Genomic DNA, 25,967 nt, shown 5'->3' on the forward strand with positions numbered 1-25,967 from the left:
CACATCTGCTTATATTATCTTGAATAGGTTAACCAGCCATGTCGAAGAGATATACGTTTGATAAATCAAAACTTTGTTTTATGCATCTTAATGAAAACACATACACATACACACACACACACACATACACATACTTTATAAATAAGCCCAAATGAATACATTCAGGCAGAGTTAACAGGCTCTCATTTTTGTCCTCTCATCAGTAAAACAAACAGAATGTAAACCAGCCTTTCATAGATTCAGTGTTCAGTGCTCCCTCATGTGGCTCAAAGGTGAACTGCACATATAAATCTTAAATAAATGACGATGGAAGAAATTCAGCAAATATATTTGGCGACCCTAATATAATCTCCTGCGACCCACCCGTGGGTCCCGAGCCAGTCTATGGGAATGACGGATTTATAATATTTTGGCCATATGGAGTGCTGCAGAGATGACATTTTTTGTAGGCCAACCCGACAAACAAACGTTCATCATACTTAAACCATTTGTTCAGCAAGATCATCTCCACAAATAAACACCACTTTTATGATTTTTGAAGCGTAAATGCAATCGGCAGAAGTAAAACGCTAACGTTAGGCTATAAACCAACTACACCACGGACACATGACTTCACCACCACTAAGCTAACGGTGGACTGGTGTTCAGCGTGATGACGTTTAGTAGTCTCATTTAGATACTTGTTAGCAACCAGCTTTATTAAGACACATAGAAGACAAAACTCACAAGTGGGATATTTACTGACATATTTTATATCGTAGAACAAAACGTTAAAATCTCATCAGCTTGTGTTACCTTAGTTCAGGCATCTAACTAAAAACCGACTTCCAGATGAAGGAACCAGAAGTGCTAAAATGCTAACTCATTTCTGGGTTTTAGGACTCACTCCTGCAGCACTCTATTGTGGCCATATTTGATTACATACTACACGGGAAGAAAAAATGGCGGTAGGCGGATTTTGTTACCTTTGGACAGAGCCAGGCTAGCTGTTTTCCCTTCTTTCCATATGCTAAGCTAACTGTATACCGGCTCTAGCTTCAAATTTAACATAGAGAGTTGTATTGATCTTCTCATCTAATGATCAGCAAGAGAGCGATTCAGTGTATTTCCCAAAATGTCAAACAGTCCCTTTAAAGGGACTCTATGTAAGAATCAGAAATGCTTGTTAACAGAAACACCTGTGGCTGTTAAGTCAACGAAAGTCAGCGTCGGGCTCATGCTTGTGCTCGCTCTACATAGACATGAACAAGCATCGCTCAAAACAGTGAGGAGATACACGTCAGCTAAAAGCACAATATCACTCTATATTTCAGCTGCTTGGCAGTAATGTTAGCTGACCAGACGAAGGTCTCTCCATGAATCAATGCTGATCCTAGTGTTGGCTTTTGACGTTTGTGCAGAAATAACTGCTGCAGCTCCTCCAGACCAACAGAGGTTTTCCGTGTCTTGTGGAGTGACAGACCTCCGCAGCGAGTAACTTGTCATCTCCACCCGCAGCTGGAGGGAGACACCGGCACCCGGTCGGTAACGAGACGACAACGTGCGGAGCCCCGTCACTTCACAAGACACGGGAAACCTCTGTTGGTCTGGAGGAGCTGCAGCAGTTATTTCTGCACAAACGTCCACAGCTAAACTAACTCTTCTGCAGTGTGGAGTGAGCGCGTGTTCACGTCTAGAGGTGGAGGGAGAACGCGCGCTCTGTCTGAGTGAAGGCAAGCAGGCAGAAGATGAGAGTACAGCGGCCACACGCGAGCGCGCATATGTGAGCGCGCATGTGTTCTGACCCAGTACATTTATACACTAAAAAAGTTACAAACAGTCCCTTTAAAGGGACTCTATGTAAGAATCAGAAATTGCTTGTTAACAGCGACACCTGTGGCCGTTAAGTCAACGAAAGTCAGCGTCCTGGTGCTCGCTCTACATAGACAGGAACAAGAATCAGTCAAAGCAGTGAGGCGACACACGTCAGCTAAAAACACAATACCACTCTATATTTCAGCTGCTTGGCAGTAATGTTGACCAAAGCTACGGTCTCCTCTGTGTCTTCTGTCCACGGTCGGGGGGGCGAAGAAGGAAGAGTTGACACTGTTTAACAGACAGGCTTCACTAGATATAACTTTGCAGTTTTGGTGCTTCCGTGTAGTTTGTGTTGGAGTCTTGTCTGAACAGCGTAGACACACGCGCATGGGACACCGACCCGCAATGATTTATAACTGTAAGAAGTTACAAACAATCCCTTTAAGAATCATAATGCTTGAATATTAACTACACAAAAGAGTAAGATGTGAAATATTGTCCATTCATAGCAGTTCCACTTTAAATATTACTAATGGGGCAACAATCTACAGCAGCTTGTTGTTAACTAGTCAGTTATGAGTCACTGTGTGTCTCCTTTTCAACAACAGGAAACCAGCCACACCATGAGAGTTCCTATTTGACTTGCAAACTGGTGGAAGTGTGGTGCAGCTCGGAGTCAATCACTGTGGACATCTGGTGGATGTAGAACGACGTAGGGTTTATTTATGATTGTGTTCTGGTACATTTAAGACTAGGGACGGGTATCGATAGGATTTTATCAATACTACTACTCTAATAGATACTCCTTATTGGTTCGGTTCTTTATTGATACTCTTATCAGTTCTTTTTCATAACTAAACAATAGCTTTTTAATACACTATTTTAAAAAAGAATAAATTCAGTACTTATTTATATTTTGAATATAACTAAATGAGCAGCAACAGTAATGTTTACAAAAGCAAAGTCACTACATAAACTCATTCATATCTCACTGGAAACAAATCTAAAATAAATGTAATAATATTCCTGAGTGAAGATTATAAAGAATGAAGAACACAGACATCAGTCAGTATCAGTCCTTCCTCTTGTCCTCTGTCCTCTGTCCTCTGTCCTCTGTCCTGTGTCCTGTGTCCTCTGTCCTCCTTCCTCTGCTGATGTGAATCCCTGCCTGCAGGTACCCCTGGTAGAGGGAGGGGGGGCTGCTTTGTCTCAGCCACCATCTAAGTTTCCTAGAATTTGAAGAAACGTGGCCAACTGAGCTAAACACTTTGACTACATACAGACTGCTTTTGTTCTAGCTTGTTTGTAACAATGTGTTATCAGCTGAGCTAGCGCGCTGTGCCTGTGTAAACACAGCAGCAGTGGGTGAGAGACAGCGGACAGAGCAGATTGAAATATCTCTTATCTAGACGTTTACATCATGTTCATGCTCCTTGAACGGGTGTATTGATAAAGTTTTGGCTTTTTATTTGCTCCGCGTGTGCGTGTGCGTGTGCGTGTGTGGAGGAGCTCAGCCCCGACACAGATAACAGAGGAGATGCGTGTTGCAGAATGATAATAAATTACACCAAAATGTTAAAGAGTGCTGATAAAAGAACCGCTAACATCAGAGCTTATCAATACTCCGGTCTTTAATCATTTAGCACCGGTGCCCGTTTAATACCGGGTTTTGGTAGACATCCCTTTTCAAGACACCAGCGCCAATACCAACTTAACATTTCCACTTTCAGTGTAGAAATAATTGAGCAGGGAAAAACACAGTTGACCCAAGGAAAGTTGACCCTGTTCAGCTGCTCTCAGAGCAGAGCTGTGGGCCAGTTAGAGTTGGTCTCCCATCAACATGAAACACGTCGGGAAGAAGAAACACCTGAAAGGCTGATTTTTAGTAGTTAACATTACTTAAAGCTGAAGTGGGCGAGATTAGAGCAAATATGATTAAGAAAAGTTCTTTTTACAAAACAGTCGCTATATCCTGACAATAGTACATGAAACAGGTAACCTGAAAAAAATCATGTCCCTCTGTGTCCTCCCATGTCCTCCGGTGCTCCTAACGGCATCTACAAGATTTCACAGACTGGAGGAAAACAAGCAGTCAGAGCTGATCTTAGGTCTGCTGTCCAGCTGCCTTCTATGAGAGCCGGCTGTCAATCACTCGCGAATCCTGATCAAATGGTCAAACTAGGCAGCGCTGATCAAATATGAATCAATATTCTGTTACTGTAATGTCTATTTCTCTCCTCACATGTTTTCAGAATCATCTTGTAGTGCACGGTTTAGCTGTAAAATGAGAACGTTTGTGACGCCGCCGCCATTGTTGAATCTGTTGAAGGAACGCCACGTTCCGGTCACATGACCGGAGCACAGCCAATAGGAACGCTCTCTCTCTCTCTGAAATGACCTGTGATTGGTCAAAGTCTCCCGTCAGGGGCTAGATGTTCTAAAGCCTGAAAACAGAGCCATGAGGAGGAGCAGAAGTCTAGTTTTCTCTCAGAACACTTGAACTACAATATGCTGAAAGGTTATTATGGGATTTTTGCCCAATGATGCCCAAAACATTCTGCCTACTGCAGCTTTAAGCATCCAGATGTATTCATGTTAATGTGAAACCTTTCCCAGTTCCCAGGTTTCCTGAATGTTCCCATAAACTGATTTGTCCCCCCCCTCCATCCACCAGGAGCAGCAGGTGATGGTGTGCCAGATGCTGCAGCAGCAGAGGCAGAGGGAACTGCAGCGCCTCACGCTGACGGGAGCCCTCGCCTCCACCCCGAACTCCCCCCTGATCGCCCAGTCACCCAACCTGCTGTCCTCCGCCACAGCCTCACCCCTGCAGGGCGGCCAAGGAGGCAGCCTCTTTGGCCTGCAGGACAATGCACTTCACAAGCCCGGGGTGAGTAGTACTGTTGCAGGATTTCACATTATGATTCTATCAGGTCACAGTTTTAAACATGGTGCGTGTGATTGTGTTTTCAGGCTGCAGGAGAGAAGGGCGGAGACAAGAACGGGTGACGTTTTCTTGATTTCACAGGAGCAGCTCAAATGAAGATATGGGGCGCCGCAGCCCGCTTGAAGAACTGAGGTCAACTTACGAGACCTCCGAACGTCTTTCCTTCTCTGTCATCTTTATCCTACACCCTCTTTTATGAATGTATAACAGGATGGACTTTTTTCGTGTTTTTGAAATTCTTTCTATCAGAGGTTCTTCTCATAGGTTTTTGTGTAGGCAGCTTTCAGAGAGCATGAATACAGTGGTCTCTTCTTAAATTGCACTAATTTGTTAGCTAGACCAATGGGGCTGCTTGTGAAGGCAGAGCCAGAGTCCCTGCTCACCCCCCCCCCTGCGGGTGCTGTGTAGGCTTTTTGGGTCGAAGTGTGAACTCGAGGTTCAGAGCGATCTCTTTTCTGACCATTCATGATTCCCCTCCTCAGAGTTTTCCATTCAGATCGGTGAGAATCACAGACGTCTGCCACTTCTTTGCAACCTCAACTGTCTTCCTTGATATTTTGTCTTCCCTTTGTGTTCACCCCCCCCACCCAAATTGTCATCCAGATCTTCTATATGTTGCAGGCACTTATTACGTATAAAGGGTTAAATATGCTGTCATTTCCGACATGTGGTCAGTGGCACTTCAACATTAAGCTAGTTATTACCTCAGATCTTTCTGCCACCTATTCTCCATTGTTGAAATTTTGTGCTGACTCATTACCGCAATAGCCTTCACTGGATATATAAATACCCACCAAAAATCTTGATGTTAACTCTTAAGGTATTAACTCTTGTAAATGTCAAAATGGCAATGAGCCCACGTGTCCAAAAAATGGCGCCTATCGTCCACTAGAGACCGGCATCAACGGGCCAGATTTTATTCTAAAAAAGTATCACGAGACTTTCTAAAGACTTTTATATCCTCCCAGTTGCTGTCGAGATTAAGCAGACAAAACCAAACATTTGGAAAATGTAAGTAAGAAATTAATTGTTTTGACCTAAACAAGTGTGCACTTTGCATGTTAGCAGCTAACAGAGCAAAATTTAGTCATGGACACAGTACCTTTCTAAAGGATGCTCGGTACTTCTAGGCCACTAGGGACTGACAGGTTTTTGATTTATGTGAGTATTTTTGCACTCCTCCTCCTGAAGTGTCACTTTTTTATGTTACTTCCACACAGGTATTCCTTTCATGTTCACCAACTAGTTGTTCTTTTAGCAATACTGGATAGATGATGCCTTAATGATGCTAGATTTACAGAGGAAACCACGAGCCCGAAGGCTCACTCTCTTGTCGTCTTTCTTTGATAGTGTTTTTTTATCTCGGGGGCACACGGAGGGGTACATTAGTAAAGCACTCTTCCTAAAACCCATTTATACTTTTGATAGCTGACTGATGATTTCAAAAGTCGAAACCGTGTGAATAACCGTATAGTGGTAACTGAAGTGTCAAATCATTTTCTATTGTACTTTTTTTGTGTTCAGATGCAATGTTCTTTAGTTGTTTGTGCTTCAGAGAACTGAGAAACAACAGTGAAGGCTGCACGGCGGCGTCATAGGAGAGATGTAAACTATTATTAAAGTGCCGTCGCAGCAGTGTGTGTGTGAGATGCATAGCGTAGCTGTTATCGGACGGCGAGTTGCCAGTGTGGTTACTGTCGGCCGTCACCGCAGGGCCGTTTGAGCCCAGGTCTAACTTAAGCCAATGTAGAGATAAGCTCGTCTTTCCTTCCACTCCACTTTATCTTAGTGACGGCTCAGTTTTACTAACACGCAGAGTAAGGGATTCTTTTCTCATATTTTATCCTGTGTTCTTTAACAATATTGTCATAGGCAGTTTAAAACTATTTTCTCACTTCTGTTTTGCAATCTTGAACATGATCTCCCATACATGTGATATCTTGAGTGCTAGATTATTTTGTTAGCAGCTAATGTAGACGTCGGAAAGGAACTGAATACTGTAGCAATGACAGAAGGAGAATGTTGATTATGTTGATGAAGACATGAGCCAACAACGCGTTGACATGACTCCGAGTGGGAGGTCTGCAATTTACCAAGTTTTGTCCTTTGGAGTGGCCTCTCAGTCTCAGACACACAACCCTGTTTCCAGGAGGTTGACCGAGGAGCGGTGCGAAGGATTTCTGAAGCGGTTTCTTTCTCATGTTGCACTGGGGCGCTTTGGGCCCAATTGTAAATCGTTTTTTTTTTTTTAGTACCTTTCAATTTTGTTGGAATACGAGTTGTATACTTTAATATGTTTGTGCAAAAAACACATTCATTCTTTTAAGCTTTGAAGTTTGGGTAACCAAGATAATCCATGTTCTGAATGTCGTACTGTGTATCTTTTATGTATTACAACATTTAAGCACCTGGCTCTGAATGAGGTTTGACGGAGAGCGAGTTACCTATCGGGATATGAATTGCATGAAATGCAGTGACGTCTCTCAGAAGTGTTGCTAAATACCAAGTAATAACTATGCATCATTTGAAATGCATTGTTCCCTGAAATGAAAAAAAAAAAAAGAAGAAATTAAATGAAATGAGCACTGAATTTTAAAAAGGACAAGCATGTTGTCATTGTACAGTGTATTTGTTTGAGAGAATTGATCAAAACAAATTTGACAATATTCAGATTAAAAGCCCTGTAAAGTATTTTGATATTTTTGTGTGTAAAATTAAAAGGACTGATTAAGACAACTTTTTTTTGTCAATAAATGTATTTTACTGAGTTGTTTTACATTTTCTCTCTGGTGTTGAATGACTTTATCTGTTATTAGTTTTTGTGTACTTGAAGAGAAGAAAAAGAGAATGAGTTCATATCTTTTCATACACGACTGACTGACGTAGCGCAGCTCTGTCCTGGCTCGGTTTCAGGTCAACTCAGAGAGATAGAACTCACACAGTCGCTGATATTAGAAGCTAATACTCTGTTACAGCAGTTCAAGAAGTTGACTCTGTCAGACTGAAGACGGTGGTCATGTGTTTATTTGTTTATTTATTTTGCACAATTTAAGACTACACAACATAACAAAACATAAATGATGAGTGGGAAAAAAAGTATAAAAACAGATACATGGACAACATGGGGGAAAGCAATTAAATGACCCTTTAAGCGACTTTTGAAACATTTGATAGATGAACAGTTTTTTGATAGATGTGAAAAGCTAGTCCATAATTTGGTTCCCCTAAATCAGGGGTCTGCAACCTGCGGCTCTTTAGCTCCTCTCCAGTGGCTCCCTGTGGATTTTTTAGGTATTAGGGCCACATTGAGGAAAAACATTTTTTTTTTCGAGAATAAAGTCATAGGTTTACAAGAAAAGAGTTGTAATATTATGAGAAAAAAGTCGTAATATTATGAGAATAAAGTCATAAGTTTACGAGAAAAAAAAGTCTTAATATTATGAGAATAAAGTCAGAAGTTTACGAGAAAAAAAAGTCGTAATATGAGAATAAAGTCATAGTATAATAAGAATAAAGTCATAATATTATAAAGTAGTAATTTTACGTGTTATTTTCTTTTTTTCTCATAATATTATGACTTTATTCTGGAAATATCAGATTTGTTTCCGTCAATGTGGCCCTAATACTCCGTAGTACACTTGCTCTTTGGCCCTCACTACATTAGACTTATATACTATATAATTAGACTATAAACTGTGTTACCTTCATCACAATGCTCACATGTTTTGTGGCTCCAGACAGATTTTTTTTTTTTCTTTTCTTTTTTTTGCCTAAAACGTCTCTTTTGATAGTAAAGGTTGCTGACCTCTGAACTAAATCTGATCAAAAATGTCCTCTACTGGTGAGGAATTTAGGAGGATGAAGATCTAGAGATTGACGGGTTGAGTAAGAATAGACCTGAGAATTAGTTTTAAAACAGGTCTTGAATTGCTCAGGAATATTCCCACCAGAAAGTATCTTATAAATAAAAACACATATTTGAGAAATATTGATATCATAAATAGTAAGAATGTGGAGTTTGACTCTGATTGGTGGATGTGGTTTTAGCTACCATGTGCCTCCAGTGTCTGGGTACCTGGATGTAGGATTTTAAATCTCAAACTTTCTGGTCACATATACAGTGTGTCTGAGCAACTTGTTCCCATCATCATGTTACAATATTTTCCTGAATTCTGTATTAAGAGTATATTCTAGCTCAGTGGTTGCCAACCTATTTTTCTCCCCCCCTGCTTGTATCTAAGAAATGCTGAGTGAATGATTTTTTTTTATTAAATCAACGTTCTTTAATTAATATAACTCGTCGACTAAACGCCAACAAATGTGAATTTTTCGTTAGATAAAAACGGAAATTTTGGAAATGATTACATCCATCTTTTTCCAATAAGTTTTGACTCCTGGACTTTAAAACACTCATCTTTTTCTGCATTATTTTAGTTATACATGAGCAAATCTGATTTTGCCAATCTCAGAGCAGACTAATCCTGGGGCACCCCATGTGATCTTTGGCGCCCTCTAAGGGGGGCCCAGTCCCCAGGTTGGAAACCAGCTGTTCCAGCTGTTTTCCAACCAACTGTGGTGTGAACAGAGTTGACAGCAGGCTATACACAATGTGTTTGGTAACACCCTCTAACAAAGTTAATGAGTAGTAACAGCTTTATTAATGGTGAATAATCCCAGAGGCTCTATATCAGTGAGGGCCAGTACTCAAACAAACTTCGGGTTGCCAAGTTATGAAAAATCCTTTTAGCTGGTATGAACCCTTTTAGTACAACTTTCAGATAAGGTTTATAAGTTGTAACTAATTTATTCCTCAATAGTTAATAAAGCATTCACCGTGGAGAATGGAACCTGCCAAAATCAAAATAAATTAATAAATATATATATATGACTCAATAAATAAATATGTCATTAAATGTAGCAAAGATAATATAAAAAATATATGTAGCCATTAATTAATAAAATGTGACATAAATTGATATTTCTGTTTGAATTTGCTCCTTTATTTAGTCATCTTTGTATGAATTCCTTAATTTATTTACTCTTCAGTTTAATTTTTCAACAGACATTTAAAAATAAATCTAAAATACAAAAAAATAAAATAAAGGCAAATATAAATAAAACTAAATGCAAATATAAATAATTACATTTAAAAATTAATACAAATAAATAAATACATAAATAATTTAAAGGGAAAATTAAACAGAATAATATATAAATAAGGGAATAATTAATACAAAGATAAATATAAATAAATAAATAAGCAAATTAAAACCGAAATATCAATTTATGTCACGTTATCAATTAATCAATGGCAACGTTTATTTTTTATATTTTTGCTACATTTAATAACACATTAATTTATTTACTGGGTCATTTATTTTGGATTTTCGCAGGTTCTGTCCTTCATAGTTCACTAATGATTTGTGACTCATGCGAGAGTGAGAAACCAGTTGTGTTCACAAAGAATGAATTATCAGCATGTATAAGTGCAGATCTTCTTATGAATACCACACCCACTAGTGCAGATAGGATTGTTTATTACTGTGGATGAAGTCAGGAGCATTTTTCAATGTGCCAACAAAAAAAAGCTCTTGGCCCTGACTCGAGCAGTGCTCTTGTTTTGAAATCTTTTGCCAGGAATTGGCCCCCGTCTGGCAGCCTATATCTTTCAACTCTCTGTCGACACCCAGAGCTCTATCCTGGATTTCTCCTCAGCATTTAATACAACCCAGCCTGATGTGCTTTTGTCCAAAATGATTAAGTTACAGTTCAACCCAAACCTCATTCATTGGTACAACTCATTTCTTACAAACAGAATACAGCGAGTAAAAGTAAATGACACTTTCTCTTCCTCCATCAGGACTGATGTTGGAGCATGTGAAGGATGCATTAGTTCACCTGTGTTATTTACTTTGTACACTGCTGATTGCACCACCAGTCTGCCCAACCAACTTCTTTTAAAGTACTCTGAGGATTCCACCTTAATTTCTCTGCTGACTGAGAGCGATGACCTCAGTTTGCATCAGTGTAATGTCGACTGGTTAATTGAATGGTGTGACACAAATGCTCTTTTCATTAACACTAGTAAGACAGAAGAAATTATTTTTAGCCTTCCTCCTGACTGTCAGCTGCCTCCAGTTACGATTCCCGATGTAGAAATCAAACAGGTCTCTTCATACAGATACCTGATTCCACCATATCATGGACACGTCACATTGAATTTACCTGTAAGAATTTACAGCAGTACATTTACTTCCTTCGCAGACTCAGATCTTTTGGAGCCAGTAGCCAGATTATTTTTCTATTTTTCAGTTTAGTGATTCAGAGTGTCCTGTTGTACTGCAGCACAGCCTGGCTCAGTAGTATTCTGTGAAACTTAAAACTAAACTTTATAGCCAATTTGTGTGAAGCTCATTGGCCAACCTGTGACAGCCTCCTTTCAAGCAGCTCACAACAACAGCATGCTCAGACGGGTCAACAGCATCTCTTCTGATCCATTGCATGTTTTGAATGGGGAATATCAACTTCTGCCCTCCAAGAGGCGATTCAGAGTCTCTCCATTTAACCGCATCAGGCTGAAGAACGCTTTTGTTCATCAGTCCATCTTGTTGCTAAATAATAACAAATCACACACCCACACCATCATCTGTTGGAGCCTCTACCATCCGGCAGGCGCTACAGGGCCTTCTCCGCCCGCACCTCCAGGTTGAGGAACAGCTTCATCCCCAGCCATAGTTGCTCTGAACCAGTCCTACATGGACTAGATACACTGCAATTGCACTTTGAACTGCATTATATGTTTTATGATATTGCACATGCGGACTGACTATATCTATTTATTATGCATTTAATTATTTTTTTATAATCATTGTCTTTTATATTGGTTTAGATTGTCTAGTTACTTTTACTGCCCTTAAGACAGTTTGCACACACGACACTGGTCACTAACCTTTAGCTGTTGCTTGTATAGTACCCTATATTTATATTTAAAGACCGTCTTTTAATGCATCGGGTATGTGATGGGGAGTTGCAAACTCAATTTCGTTGTACCTGTAAAATGACAATTAAGGAAATGTAATCTAATCTGATCTAATGTGCTGCTAAGGACATGTAAATCCAGAGGACAGAAGGTCATGTGTTAGTGGGTTATGTATGGTTAGTTGTGATGTGTTTTGGTTTTTGTCTGATGTGTCTTACTTGTCTGTTTATTTATGGTAACAGTATGTCTATTGGATGTCTACTTTTTCTCAAACTGAGCTGCCAGGGGATGCAAAATGAATTTCAATGCAAACTGACAATAAAATTGTATCGTATCGTATCGTATCGTATCATATAATTGTATATTATCAAATAGAAACCAAAATGACCTGGCAACCCAGCATTTGTTCTTATTCATGGCTTCTAGCTGATAGAATATATAGCATTACTAAATGATTCATCAACCATGAGTAAAGCTATTAGTCTTAGCTTTATTAGGGAAGTTTTCTTGTCTTTTTAAAACAGTTTCACACCGTGGATTATAGCTTTAATAATAATAATAATAATAATAATATAACTTGGATTTATATAGCAGTATATATATAACATATATATATGTATATATATGTATATGTATAACATAACAGTAGCTAGAGGCCATAGGCCTGGTTGAAGAGGTGGGTTTAAGGAGTGTTTTGAAGCTGTCTAGAGATGAGTTGGGGCGTTGTGGAGCTCTGTGGGGAGAACGGGGGGGGGTCTCTGTCACACTGAAAGCTCTGTAACTAAAGGTGTGCAGGTTTGTGTGTGTGGGGTGGGGGGATGGAGAGCTGCCCGGCCTGATGAGGATCTCTGCTTACACAGCACACTGTGTATTTGGGTGGAGGAGGTCAGAGAGGTACTGAGGAGGAGACAGCTGGGCATTGAGGGATTTAAATATAATGAATGAATCCGGAGTGTGTGAGAAGGAAGAGGAGGAAGAGAAGGAAGAGGAGGAAGAAATAATGAAGGAGTGGCTTCTGCACCCGAGCTTTGTTTACAGTCATCAACCAATCAGCTGGCCGGTAGAGAGTAGGAGCCATATTGTAACTTTGACCTGAGTTTAGTGAAGCGGAAGCAGCTGCAGCAGCTGTGTGTGTGATAGAACTCCTGAGGTTATGAGAACTCCTCTCCTCCTTCTCCTCTGGTCTGAGTGAGTTTACAATATTCCGACTCGTACTGTTGAACCTGACATGAACACCAGCAGCTTCCTGGTGTTGGTGCGGAGAGGACACACGCACACGCACACCTTCAGACGAGCTGTTCTCTCATCGACGGTGAGTCTTCATCAGTCTTCATTATGTCTTCATCATGTCTTCATCATGTGTTCATCATGTGTTCATCATGTCTTCATCATGTCGACACACTAAAGGTCTGATTATGATGTTTCCGGTCCTCTTTACTGCTGCATCACACATTCAGCGGGTTTGGTGTTTTCTATTCAAACATTAAACCCGACACACCTTCATTAACCTTCATCACCGGAGCGTTGTATGGAAGCCCAGAGACGCGAGTGAGTAATGGAATCTGTGATCCATTTCTTAATTCTGATATCAACAGTTTTCTCTCCTGTGTATATGAATTAAGAAGAGGTGAAAAGGAGGTTTTGCCAGGATAATTTTTCTAAGTTCCTCAATTTTTGATCATCTGTGAAACAGGAGGGAAAAAGGTGTATTTTGTTGTAATACTCATTTAGGCCACAAGAGGCTGAAGTGCATCACTACCCCATGTTCTAAATAAATAGGACTAAAAATATTCATGTTTTCTTCCAGTTGTTTGGGGGTTTTTTGCACTCAGGCGCAGTTTGAACTTTAAGGATGGGGGTTCACAAAAAAACATCTAGAGGAAATGTAATGTGTTCAACAGAGGCTTAGTTTACATAAAAACTAATAATCAGGCACCAGCGGGTGCATTTTTATATCTCGACTAATATGCCCACTGAGTGATGGAATATTGCAAGAATTACCAGAGAAACCGAACTCGCACAAACCGCAAAACCCGACCGTAAACCAGAGATGAGCCTTGCAGGCTTGTTTACAGATCTACAGTCTACCCGCCTATGTTTTGTTACACTTTGTTTAGCTCTTTTTTTTTACTGTGTTAGCTGATGCTTCTTGTTTTTTGCACTATCCTCTTTGCTGCGGGACTAATAAAGGAATATCTTATCTTATCTTGGCTTTTCAATCAGATGAATTTTAGTCTTTTGTATGCTTGTGTGCTGATGTGTATATATGTGCATATGTAACTGTATGAATATGTATATGCTTGTTTCTTAATTTTTCCATTCTTTTGTTTTTATTTAATTATTTATGTTTCAGTGTATTCTGTTGTACATTATGTGAATTTCCTTGGAAAGCACTTTGTGCTTTGTGCTTGAAAAGTGCTCTACAAATAAACTTATTATTATTATTATTATTATCTTATCTTATCTTATCTTCTCTAATAGTAGCCTATATAAGTTGAAAGGCAGGGTTGACGATGTTCTCCAGTATCCACTATTTGTTATATTGGTTGAATTGGTCTTTACACCCCGATAGCGATCCATTACTGATGAGCTCTGAAAAAGCTGTTTCACAGATGAGAAAAAAAAATGAAGGCATTTAGAAAGATTATCCTGACAAAAGTTTTTTTTTTCCACATGTTCTTAAATCATTAACACAGGAGAGATAACTATTAAGATCAAAATGGATCACCTGAATTTGTTTAGTTTTTTTCTCCCTTGCCTCTCAGGGCTTCTGTAGTTTTGCCAAAACGCCTGCAGGTACAATACAACTGCACTTTATATCAGGTGATCAGTGCAAAGTCATAAGATATATCTCTCAGAAAGTAACTATTTATGGGTAGCTGGTGTTACAAAATGTGTTTTTGTATCAATTGTCAATTATTTTCCATCAGTGAATCTGTAACCTACTGGTTAGCTGTCTTGTTTCTGTCCATGAAACTGTGTATTCTGATATTTAAATAAAAGAAGAGTGGATCACCTGGTGCTCTGTGTGATGGTTGATTCTGTGTGCAGGTTCAGTGCCGCCTGCAGTCCACACAGCCGGTCGCTGCAGCCCGGCTGCCCTACAGAGTGAAGGTATCTGCTGGGAAACGCTACGCCTGGTGTGCTTGTGGACACAGTAAGAAGCAGGTGAGTAGGCCTGTGTATGGGGCGTGTTGGGGTTCAACTTACGGAAGCACCTGGGCTGCCAGTCATTTGAGTCACGGCTCATTTACTGCTGTCTATGTCCTGTTTACATTCCCAGCGGTTTGAAAGATGCCTTCTGAGAGGCAGGTCGCTGGTGGGGACTTGGATGTCCTTCTGTGACTGACAGTCAAGAACATGCACAAACTGATAGCTGAGGTCATTTTTTAGGTTTTCATACTTTATGTCATCAAACTAGGCTGATGTGTGCAGAGATCTCCAGTAATGTAAAGGAGAGGGCCCAACTGGATTAACTTCAAACATAAAAAATAAATATTAAATTAGACAATTATCTCTCAACAGCAAGAGATAACAGATTGGATTTGACTTCATTACCCAGAAATCCTGGTTAATACAACACATAAGATCAGTCTGGACAGACAACAGGGTTGTTAAAGCTGCAGTAGTCAGTATATTTTTTGCATCATTGGGCAAAAATTCCATAATAACCTTTCAGCATATTGTAATTCAAGTGTTCTGAGAGAAAACTAGACTTCTGCTCCTCCTCATGGCTCTGTTTTCAGGCTTTAGAACATCTAGCCGTGACGGGAGACTTTGACCAATCACACGCCATTTCAGAGAGAGAGAGCGTTCCTATTGGCTGTGCTCCGGTCATGTGACCGGTACTTGGCGTTCCTTCAAGCCATCTAAACCTGATCTCAACATGGCTGCTGGGTCACAAACTTTCTCATTTTACAGCTAAACAGTACACTACAAGATGATTCTGAGAACATCTGAGGAGAGAAATAGGCATTACAGTAACAGAATATGATTGATTGACAGCTGGCTCTCATAGACAGCAGATTGACAGCAGACCTCAGATCAGCTCTTCTGCTTGTTTTTCTCTGGTATGTGAAATCTTGCAGATGCCGTTAGGAGCACCGGAGGACACAGAGGAACATGATTTTTTTTCAGGTTACCTGTCTCATGTACTACTGTCAGGATATAGTGACTGTTTTATGAAAATAACTTTTTTTAATCATATTTGCTCCAATCTCACCTACTTCAGCTTTAAGTGGCTTTTTTGTGTTTGACTTGTCATAGCAGGAAAACCACAGGTCCAAACCAATCACATTATGAATGGCCATGTCCTGTTAAAATGGAACACAGCATTATCCATAGTCCGTGTGTTACCTACAGTAGATAGGGTACAGTTTAAAGGGACTGTTTGTAACTTCTTACACGTATAAATCATTGCAAATAGTGTTGGCCGCGGTCGGAGGACGCGGGGGAGACCGTAGCTTTGGTCTCCAGGGCCGGAGTCTCTGCTGTACTCTGCTCCTCTGCCTGCTTGCCTTCACTCACACACCGCGCTCGTTCTCGCTCTTTCGCTCCACTCTCACGTGCATGCGCGCACACTCCACACTGCAGAAGAGTTAGTTTAGCTCTGAGAATATCTAGTGAATGTACAGTGGACGTTTGTGCAGAAATAACTACTGCAGCTCCTCCAGACCAACAGAGGTTTCCCGTGTCTTGTGAAGTGACGGGGCTCCGCTGAGAGAAACGTTGTCGTCTCCGACCAAAACTCCGGTGTCTCCCCTGTTCCCTCCGGCCGCGGTCGGGAGGCTGAAGCAGGAAAAGCCAACACTGGGATCAGCATTGATTCATGGAGAGACCTTCGTCTGGTCAGCTAACATTACTGCCAAGCAGCTGAAATATAGAGTGATATTGTGCTTTTAGCTGACGTGTGTCGCCTCACTGTGTTGAGCGATGCTCGTTCATGTCTATGTAGAGTGAGCACAAGTGCGAGCAACAGGACGCTGACTTTCGTTGCCTTAACGGCCACAGGTGTCGCTGTTAACAAGACATTTCTGATTCTTACAAACAGTCCCTTTAAGTGTACGCTATATTTAGAATATTTTCACCGCTTTACCTCGCCATGACAAAAATATTTTACCTCGCAGAACACAGGAGTTGCTGGTCTACCGATTGATTGGTTTTACTTTAAATTAAAATATGGTGTTATTAAGACCACTATCTATATGTTATCAACATGTGTCCAAACTTTTCCTGTACTAATGTGAGTGCACAGACTGAAGCATAAATAAGAAAAAACGTGAGTGTGTTACGGACGTTTACATCCTCAAGATGTATTCAATCTCTCCTCGGATGTTTTTGCTGATGTAGCATGTGAAAGAGTGGTAAAGAGAAATTCAAGAAATAAGATTCAAATGCCTTTGTTGTCGTCTCTTGGGGATATAAAATCACATCAGATTAACCCAAAAAGTTAATCCAAAAATATCCTAAACTTACTTTAAAGAACCATATTGTTTCTGTGATCTGAAGATGATTTTATAGTGCGTGTCCTCACACCTTTTTCTCTCTCTCTCTCTCTCTCGCCGTCAGCCTTTCTGTGATGGAGCTCACAAGTCTAAAGCTCCGAGTATCAATCCTCTACGCTTCACCCCCGAGAAAGACAGGACGGTGATGCTGTGTGCCTGCAAGCAAACCAAAAACGCACCGTACTGCGACGGCTCACACCTCAGGGTCATCTTCCAGGATTTAGTGAAGTCGGTGAAAGGCGTCTTTAAATGAACAGCATTCAAGATGTCTGCCCTGGGAGGCCACGGAGCAGTAACTGTAATAGAAATGAAAACAATGACTTACTAGTATCTTTGTCTTGTCTCAACAAAGATACAGACGCTGTGGAGAAGTGATATGTAATTTTGTTCCTCTTCATATTTGTCAGACTGATATTTTGTCTGTATAAATGACATTGTTTTTTTATATACATATACGATTTCGATGTTATATACAAATGCATAACCCATTAAAACATGCTTTAAAAACAAATTTGTGTTGTGTCAAAGACATGTGTACAGTGATCTGCAAAACACTGAGCACCCCCTACCAAAATGCCTTTTACAATGAATATTTAAAGGTCCCATATTATAAAAAGGGACATTTTCATGTCTTTTATATTATGAAGCAGGTTTAAGTGATATATAAATACTGGGAAAGTATCGAAACGCTGAATCCACAGAGAAATACACAGCCCGTATTCAGAAACTGCGTTTGAGACGAGCTGTTAGGATTTCTGTCCATTTGTGATGTCACAAATTTACAATATTTAGACCATTTCAAAGTTCTAAACATAATAATTCTAAATGGGTCCCAGTTTATTTCCCGTTGCAGTGTATGTGAATGACATCAGCTAACAGGAAGTAAACATGGCCCCAAGCTGTTGCCTAGCAACGCAATTCCGTTGCAATTCCATTGAAATATATTAAAATGGAGTGTTTCAGACAGAGGGTAAATACAGGTATATTCAAGCAGACAGTATGAGGAAAATAAAGGTTTTTTAAAACATTAATGTATGTAAACATGTTCTAGTAGAAACACAAAATACAAGTATAAAGCTGAAAATGAGCACGATATGGGACCTTTAAGTGAAGAGAAGCCAACCTGACCTCTAACTGGTACAAGGACAGGTACAGGATTGCTTTTTTGTAATTGTTGTTTTTTTACAGTTTCAAAATAAAAGGAAAAAGGTCCTGTGCAAAAGTTTGGGAACCCTTTTGGATTATTCTTTTTTACTTGTGATGACAATGATTAGGTCCAGACTCAGGTGATTTACTCATTAGGGCTTCAATGAGTCAGGAGAATATAATTCCAAGTATAACTGCATGCCTTCTGAAGTATCCGGCTGCAGCAGCCGTTCTGTCTGGTGTTAACAATGGGTTCCTCTGAACAGTTGTCCAAGGATGTCAGAATCAAGGTAGTTCACTTCCACCAGCAAGTAAAAATGCTACAAAAAACTCAACATTTCAAACTACCTAGGCTATTTCAACTGTCAGATACATTAGCAGAAATGAACTGGAACAGTTGAAGTTGAGCCAAGATGTGGAAGACCAAGAAAAAATGTCAGCTACAATGGCCCGAGACCCAAATATCACTGCAAATCAGCTGCAAAAAAGAGCAGCATACACATGTCTAGTTGTTCACAGGACAATACAATATAGGCTACTTTAAATAATTAAGACCTACATGGCAGAGTTGCAAGAAAAAAGCCTATCCTACGACCTCAACACAGAATGAAGTGTCTGAAGTGTAACTTCAAATAAATAAATTATAAACTGGAACTTTTTTTGTCACAACCAAAGAAGGTATGTTTGTTAGATAAATGTATCCCATGGAGGAAAGTATGTGCATTTATTTACTTCTTTTCATGTCTCCATTAGAATTTTACAACTAAAACTAATCTACAAATTCTTGCCTACTAAGAGAATGCTAAAACAATGGGGCATCCAACAATGTGACTTCTGTAGATTGTGTGAGGAGGAAGAGGAGGAAGAGGAGTCAGACATTCATTTATCTTGGTATTGTAAGGAAGTTGCATTATTTTGGATTAAAGTTGAAAAGTGGATCTCAGTTTGCAAATCAAATTTTATAGTTGTCCTTTACCTATTATGTTTGGTGATTTAAGGGATGATGAAGAAGGAAACTACCTGAACAACATCATCATTATGATGATGGGGAAAGCATATATATATATATATATATATATATAAAGCTATAAAAAGACAGCAATTAAACACTGAACGTTTCAAAATGTTTTTGAAACATCAGTGGGTTCTTGGGAAAGATGTTAATAGAAATAAAGAACAGAATATCATTTTTGAGCGTGGGTGGGATACTTTGAGTCAGGGTAAAGATTGGAGTTAAACAACAAATAATAAATGAATAATGTCCATAAAGGTCAACTAAAGGGATGTAAATATGTCCTTTTTTGTCTGTCTAATAGAATAGATGATTGTGTAAGCGAATGTGTTTAAGTGGATGTGTATATGAATGCGTGTGTAGATATAGACATATGTATATACTGTATATGTATCATATATGAGGTTGGTTGTATGTATATGAATAATAAACTTACCTCTTGACACTGCACTATTACAAAGGGTAGCACTTTTTTTTTCTTTTCTTTTTTTTTTTTAATGTTTTTTTTGTTGTTGTTGCTGTCTGTATGTCCCTTTACAAGATGTGTATGTATTCCTTTAACCTTAAATCAAAATAAATAAATAAATACATTTTTAAAAAAAGGTATGTTTGGATAAAAAAGCATTTCTAGAGAAAACACCTCGTCAACTGTTAAGCACAGAGGTGGATCTATTATGCTTTGGGGTTGTGTGGCAGCTGAGGCTTTGGGAAATACTGTGCACCTGGAGGGAAGAATGGATTTAAGAAATCCATTGAAGAGCTTGGGTATTTCAGCAGGACAATGATCCAAAGCATGCCTCAAACTCAACCATGAAGTGCCTCTAGGAAGATGGGTGAAGGTTTTTGGAATGGCCACTACAGTCTCTCCAACTTGAATGTATGAACATCTGTGGAAAGATCTCAAAATATGCCTTGCATGCAAGGAGCCCAAAGACTGTTTCAGAGCTAGATGTGTTCTGCCAAGAAAAAAATTCCAAAAGCAAGAATGAAAAGACTCTTAGCTGGCAACAGGAAGCGTTTGCAAAGCTGTTATAGTTTCCTGAGGAGGTTTTACAAAGTACTAACTGACAGGGTTCTCAAACTTTTGCACAGGCCTTTTCCCTTTTCTAAAATTATATTGACACTGTAACATTTTTTTTTACTATAAAGTATTCTTGCTTTAAAATGTGAAGAAATGTGTCATGTTTAACTTTGTACCTTTTTAGAAGTCAGTTTAGTTTCTGCTCACTTAAATATTTATTGTAAAAGGTGGTGTCCACATGTTTGCACACCACTGTAGTAAGTATAGTAAGTGACAGTTATCAAAGTGACTTGTTCCAAAGCAGAGCAGTGGCAGCTGGACTGTTATATCTTTTGGTGATTTCTATTTATTGATTTAAATCATATGTTAGTATAGTCATACGTCCAGAGTTCCGCTACATGATGATCTGGGAAACTGAGTTTTCTCTCAGATTTGTTTAATAGTAGTATTTATTTGTATTATATTCTCTCAACTTGTCACATTTCAGGACACTGCATCTCAAAAATATTGGTATCCTGCCCCTTAAAATAGCTATTAAGTGTTACTTTAAATATAAATGGAAACTATACAGGGACCCAAATTCCCCAGAAATATATACAGTAGCGGGGCAGTTAAGCACAACAAACTATGTATTTTGCAATAAAGCAACACATTTGGCAAATATGTAGGTGTATATGTTATGAGAAGATATAGATATCGGGGGCACTACTAATTTGGGGTCTGAGGGCCGTGGCAGCCATTTTTCAAATGGTCGCCAAATAGGCACTTAATATTCCAATGTGTTGCAGAAAACTGATTTTTATGACTCTTGGTGATTTCCAAGGTGTGTTTCAAGCTGATTAGATCAGATGTCAGAAGATCACACTCGTTTTCTTTTTCCCTTTTATTTTTTAAGGGTGTTTTTTAAAAAGCTTTTAACCTGAGAAAATCGTGAAAACCAAATAAAAGGAGCATGGTCACTTCAGGGTCAAACTTCACCTCCTTGCCTTCATGATAGAATGACAAACAACTATAGAACGGCAAGATCTTCAGCTTTCCCATCTGTACATTATCTTTTCATTATCAGTAAAATTGACAGAGATATCGCTGGACAAAGTTTGGGTCGCCAGTAAACCTCTAATCACAGTTAAAGCGATACTGAACTTTGGTAGAACTTGGGGTGATAACTAAAGGAGAATATCACTCATCAATTGCTCCTGTGCTCCCCTGATCGCATTACAGTTTGTTGTTATGATGCTTTAATATGTGTTGCTATGAAGCTAAATGGTTGTTATGTGTTTTCATTTAAGCTATGTGTTGTTATGAAGCTATACGTAATGTGTTTTTATTACCTTGAAAGTCTTGAAGGTCTTGAAGGCTTTATAAATCCAGAGCTTTTGGGGGACTCTAAATCAATTCAGTCAGTCTGCAGCTGACTGACAGTCCGCCTCCTGATTGGTTCAGCTTCGTACACGTGACTCTACAGGAAGTGATTTCTCCAATCACCTCGCTCCGTCATATCTATAGCTGCACTATTCCCAAACCACTTTGATATTTATTTTATTATTACAGTGTCCTCCTCCCATGGTCTTCCTCTGTCCGACTGACCGTTTCTATTTCCCTTAGCTGTGTTCGTAGTAGTTAGTTGTCGTTGTTTCAGCTCCTGAGCAGCAGCTCTCTGAGGTTGTAGTGAAGTTCATCTGTCAGCGTCTAGTGAAACATGAACACGTTGGTGACCAGATTAGACCACATATGGATCCGTTTAACCTCGAGGCAGCTCTGGATAACAGCTGCTGTCTTCCAAGGTAAATCAAGTCTAATATTTTTAATATTAACACCTGCCTTCTGTACATGTGACAGCTGGACTGGCTCTTTATTCAGTAGTTACATCTCTGAAATAACTGTTACATCATATCTCCTATTGGTTTGATCTCTGTTTGTCGACCAACGCAGTAGCCTGTTATTATTTAGGCTATTATTAACTATATACCTGAGTACAATTCTGAGGTATTTAACTGCTACTTTAGACTGACTGGCAGTTTTCATTGAAACATAAAACAGGACTCTCATAATAGTCAGCTAGCAGTAGTTTATAGGATGTGAAGAAGCTAGCTGGTGATCCACTGTATTACATCTCAGCTCCTGCCACAGCTGTTAGTATCATAGACTGATCACACCTTTCTAAGACTGTCTGGGCTGATCCCAGCCCTCATGTTAGTTTACATACAGCTGCTGGACAGAGTTAACCTACAGCTGAGACTCTCTGGACATTATGGAGTTTGGTGACCAGCAAATATTGAGCAGTGCTCAGCTTCTCTTCACTGTGAAAAGAGGTCAAATAAAGACAAATCCACCTGAGTGGGTTGACCACTCTGCTGCACACTCACGCAGGTGTTTCCACCTCCAGTTAATGAGATCTCAGGTTGATGATTACCAAACTTCATGAAACAATAAGAGCCGTTTACAACTGACTAGATGTCAGTTCAGGACAGTCTGTGCACGCCCACACTGTCCTGAAGAGAGAAAACACCTGTGAAGGTGTATTATGGATATGTAAGGGCTGTAATGCTATCATCATGATTGAACTCTGACCATTACTCACAACGAGTATTGATAATTAAATATATTTTAGAGTTAATATGTATTACTTAAGCCAACTTTACAATGCAGAGCCTGCAGCTTCAGTGCAGTATTTGTACCTTACAGTATTACTACTGATCTTAACCCTCTGAGACCCACAATAGACGTGTTTTTGTCCTTTTTATGGGATACGGGGGGTGTTTAGGGGGAGATAGCAGGTCAACAGTAGATGTCACATAGAAGTGGGTGTACATCATCTGAAAACTGGGAAGCTGGAGATGAATTTGAGTGTGTGCCCAAGTTGTTCTATAGTCATGAATCAGAAATAAACACAAAATAATTAATTAAAATAAATTGTGAAAGTGTATGATGGCTGAGAACATTATGATGGAAGTATACTGTATGAAACTGAACCTGCTACTGCCCTCTGAAAACAGTAAAGTGGGTTGGGATTGCCCACGATCCTGTGGGTCTCATGGGGTTAAACAACTGAGTACTCTTATGTACCTCTGTTGGGAACGTATCTATGTTCTACAGCTTAATAGCCTCTTAATATGACACATTAACGAAAAATTTCAAGGAGTTTTAAGTTCTCAGCAATGTATGTTTCCAGGGTCAATATGTTGAAATCACCCACCTACAGCTTATAGCCTACTGATGTTATAGTCATTGAAACCTACGTCCTCACATTTGCAGGCAAGACCGTTTTCTTTTTCCTTTAAGGTCCCATATCATAAAAAAGTGAGATTTTCATGTTTTTTTTTATTATAAAGCAGGCTTAAGTCCTATATAAATACTGTGAAAGTATCGAAACGCTGAATTCACAGAGAAGAAATACACACAGCTCGTATTCAGAAACTCTGCATTTCAAAGGATTTCTGTCCATTTGTGATGTCACAAATATGCAATATTTAGACCCTTTACACAGATTTAATGTAAACATTCTAAATGTGTCCCAGTTTATTTCTGGTTGCAATGTATGTGAATGTCATCAGCTGACATGAAGTACACATGGACCCAAACTGTTGCCCTAGCAACGCAATTCTGTTGCAATTTCGTCGCAATTCTGTCGAAATGCGCTAAAACAGAGCGTTTCCAGACAGAGGGTAAATACAGGCATATTCAGGCCGACAGTATGAGGAAAATAAAGTTGTTTTTTTAACATGACAGCATTGTAAACACGTTCTAGTAAAAACACAAAATACAAGTATGATCCTGAACATGAGCATAATATGGGAACCTTTAAACTTTGATATCTCCAGAGTGGTCTGAATGGATTTTTACCTTTCAAGCTGCCTTTGAAACGTCTATCTTCCTTCATTTGTTTGTAATTTGAAACTGCGAAAATGGCACTTATCAATCTCTTATAATGTTAGTTTATATCAAGAACACAAGACCCAGGGAACACAGTGATGACCCCCCTCTGTCCACAGGTCCAGTTCTCCACACTTCCTCCAAAACCTGTCATCCCCTCTAAGAAGCCTTTCAAAGTGGAGCTGGTTGGTGGAAAGCGTTACTCATGGGCACCTGTGGACACAGCAAGAAACAGGTAAAACCACTTCATCTTGTATCACTCCTGTTTGAAGTACACGTCCTGTATATTCCCTGATCACGCCTTTCATCTTTCAGCCTTTCTGCGACGGATCCACAAAACCAAAGCCCAAGGGCCTGTTCCCGCTACGCTTTGTCCCCGAGAAAGACGCCACAGTTTGGTTGTGCGGTTGCAAGCACACAAACAACCCACCGTACTGTGACCGGGCACACACAAGCAGGACTTCATCGTATGCGCCCCGCTACATGAAGAACCGACACTTGAAAATGACAGCAGAGATGCCTTTCAACTGAGCATTAATCACATTATTTTGTGCAATCAGTGCACTCACTCAAATCAGCACGCGTAAACTGATCGATCATGACAAGTGTTTGAATCTTGTGTCAGTATTTCTCTCCATGCTTGACGGAGAAGAGAGTGGCGATGAAAGGTTAACACCACAACCCTTAACTTCATTTGTCCTTTGTCTTTTCTATGGGAGGGACCAATGTTGCATTAACAACAGGGTTGGACGATATGATTATATACTGTGATATAATAAATGATTGGTATGGAGAGAGAGAGGTTTTATCATACTGGGTGCACTGAGGTGGGCTGAAAGATCTTGGATGTATTAGGCCATAGTGGGCAATGTTGCAAATAAACAGTATGGACGTCCATATAACAAGAGTTTAGAGATGGGATGTACTAGCATTACGGCTAAGATCTAAAGAATGGTTTTACGGAGAAAAACCGTCCATGTAGAAGTTTTTACACGGTGAAGTGTGGTCATGAAGCAATGTATAATTCCATCCCATAGTCAGTGTGAAGGTGTAATAGTGCAGAAACAACAACTACAAGCCTCTTCTCCATTTATAAAACGCCACCCTCGTCTTCCCTTTCATTCTTTTATGATATGTATATATATGCTTTTTTTGTTGATTAAATTAAGAAATAAACAGTATATACACTTGAGTTGCCAATTGGGGTTGATGTAATTATCTAAAATAATGCTATCAATAAAAACAAACACAAAAACTGATTGACCTGGCTGGGAAATCTGTTGAAAGAAACAGACAGACTACAGACAAAAATAACATTTTGCTAACAAGCTTACTGTTGTGGAGCTCTAGGTAGGATCTAGAGAGAAGACTGTTCTACTGTATGGATCATCCACCAGGTCACTGTGCTCCTGTACATTAGGGCTGCACAATTAATCCAAATTTATCAAAATCACAGTATGGCCTACTGTAATTTTCATACCGCAGTATTTGTTAAAATTGCAATATTTGTTAAAGGTGAAATGTGTGTCAAAATAGCATTTTAAATTAAATATTGTGGTGCTGCAGGATATGTCTTGAACTACACATCATGTTCTACAGGCTTAAGAAAACATCTTTGTTTGGTACAGATCGCCGCAAAAATCACACTATAATCATTTTAATGTTTTTCAATGAAAATTATGTAAAAAACT

At 39.5% G+C, this 25,967-nt stretch overlaps 2 protein-coding genes and 2 long non-coding RNA genes across 4 annotated transcripts in view; 3 read left to right on the forward strand and 1 right to left on the reverse strand.

The window, feature by feature from the left end:
• The window catches only part of LOC119485300 (protein AF-17-like), a 40,252-nt gene extending 32,738 nt beyond the window's left edge, over nucleotides 1–7,514 (forward strand). Inside the window, 2 exon segments of the mRNA XM_037764801.1 lie at nucleotides 4,472–4,684; nucleotides 4,768–7,514. Coding sequence (XP_037620729.1) covers nucleotides 4,472–4,684; nucleotides 4,768–4,803 — 249 coding nt within the window. The 3' untranslated portion in view covers nucleotides 4,804–7,514.
• Nucleotides 466–22,990, reverse strand: LOC119485302. The gene is made up of 4 exons (XR_005206245.1): nucleotides 22,981–22,990; nucleotides 15,648–15,653; nucleotides 1,692–1,696; nucleotides 466–610 (listed from the first exon to the last, which is right to left on the reverse strand). It is a non-coding gene; the product is annotated as an uncharacterized LOC119485302 (long non-coding RNA).
• On the forward strand, nucleotides 12,734–17,735 carry LOC119485299 (CDGSH iron-sulfur domain-containing protein 3, mitochondrial-like). The gene is made up of 3 exons (XM_037764799.1): nucleotides 12,734–13,032; nucleotides 14,772–14,888; nucleotides 17,289–17,735. Exons 1-3 carry the CDS (start codon nucleotides 12,949–12,951, stop codon nucleotides 17,475–17,477), a joined length of 390 nt encoding a protein of 129 aa, XP_037620727.1. The 5' UTR covers nucleotides 12,734–12,948; the 3' UTR covers nucleotides 17,478–17,735.
• Nucleotides 21,769–25,468, forward strand: LOC119485301. Its single transcript, XR_005206244.1, has 3 exons — nucleotides 21,769–22,187; nucleotides 24,396–24,511; nucleotides 24,592–25,468. It is a non-coding gene; the product is annotated as an uncharacterized LOC119485301 (long non-coding RNA).
• Nucleotides 25,469–25,967: the final 499 nt, after the last annotated feature.

This window comes from Sebastes umbrosus, chromosome 3, assembly GCF_015220745.1.
Source record: "Sebastes umbrosus isolate fSebUmb1 chromosome 3, fSebUmb1.pri, whole genome shotgun sequence".
Lineage (NCBI taxonomy): Eukaryota > Metazoa > Chordata > Actinopteri > Perciformes > Sebastidae > Sebastes > Sebastes umbrosus.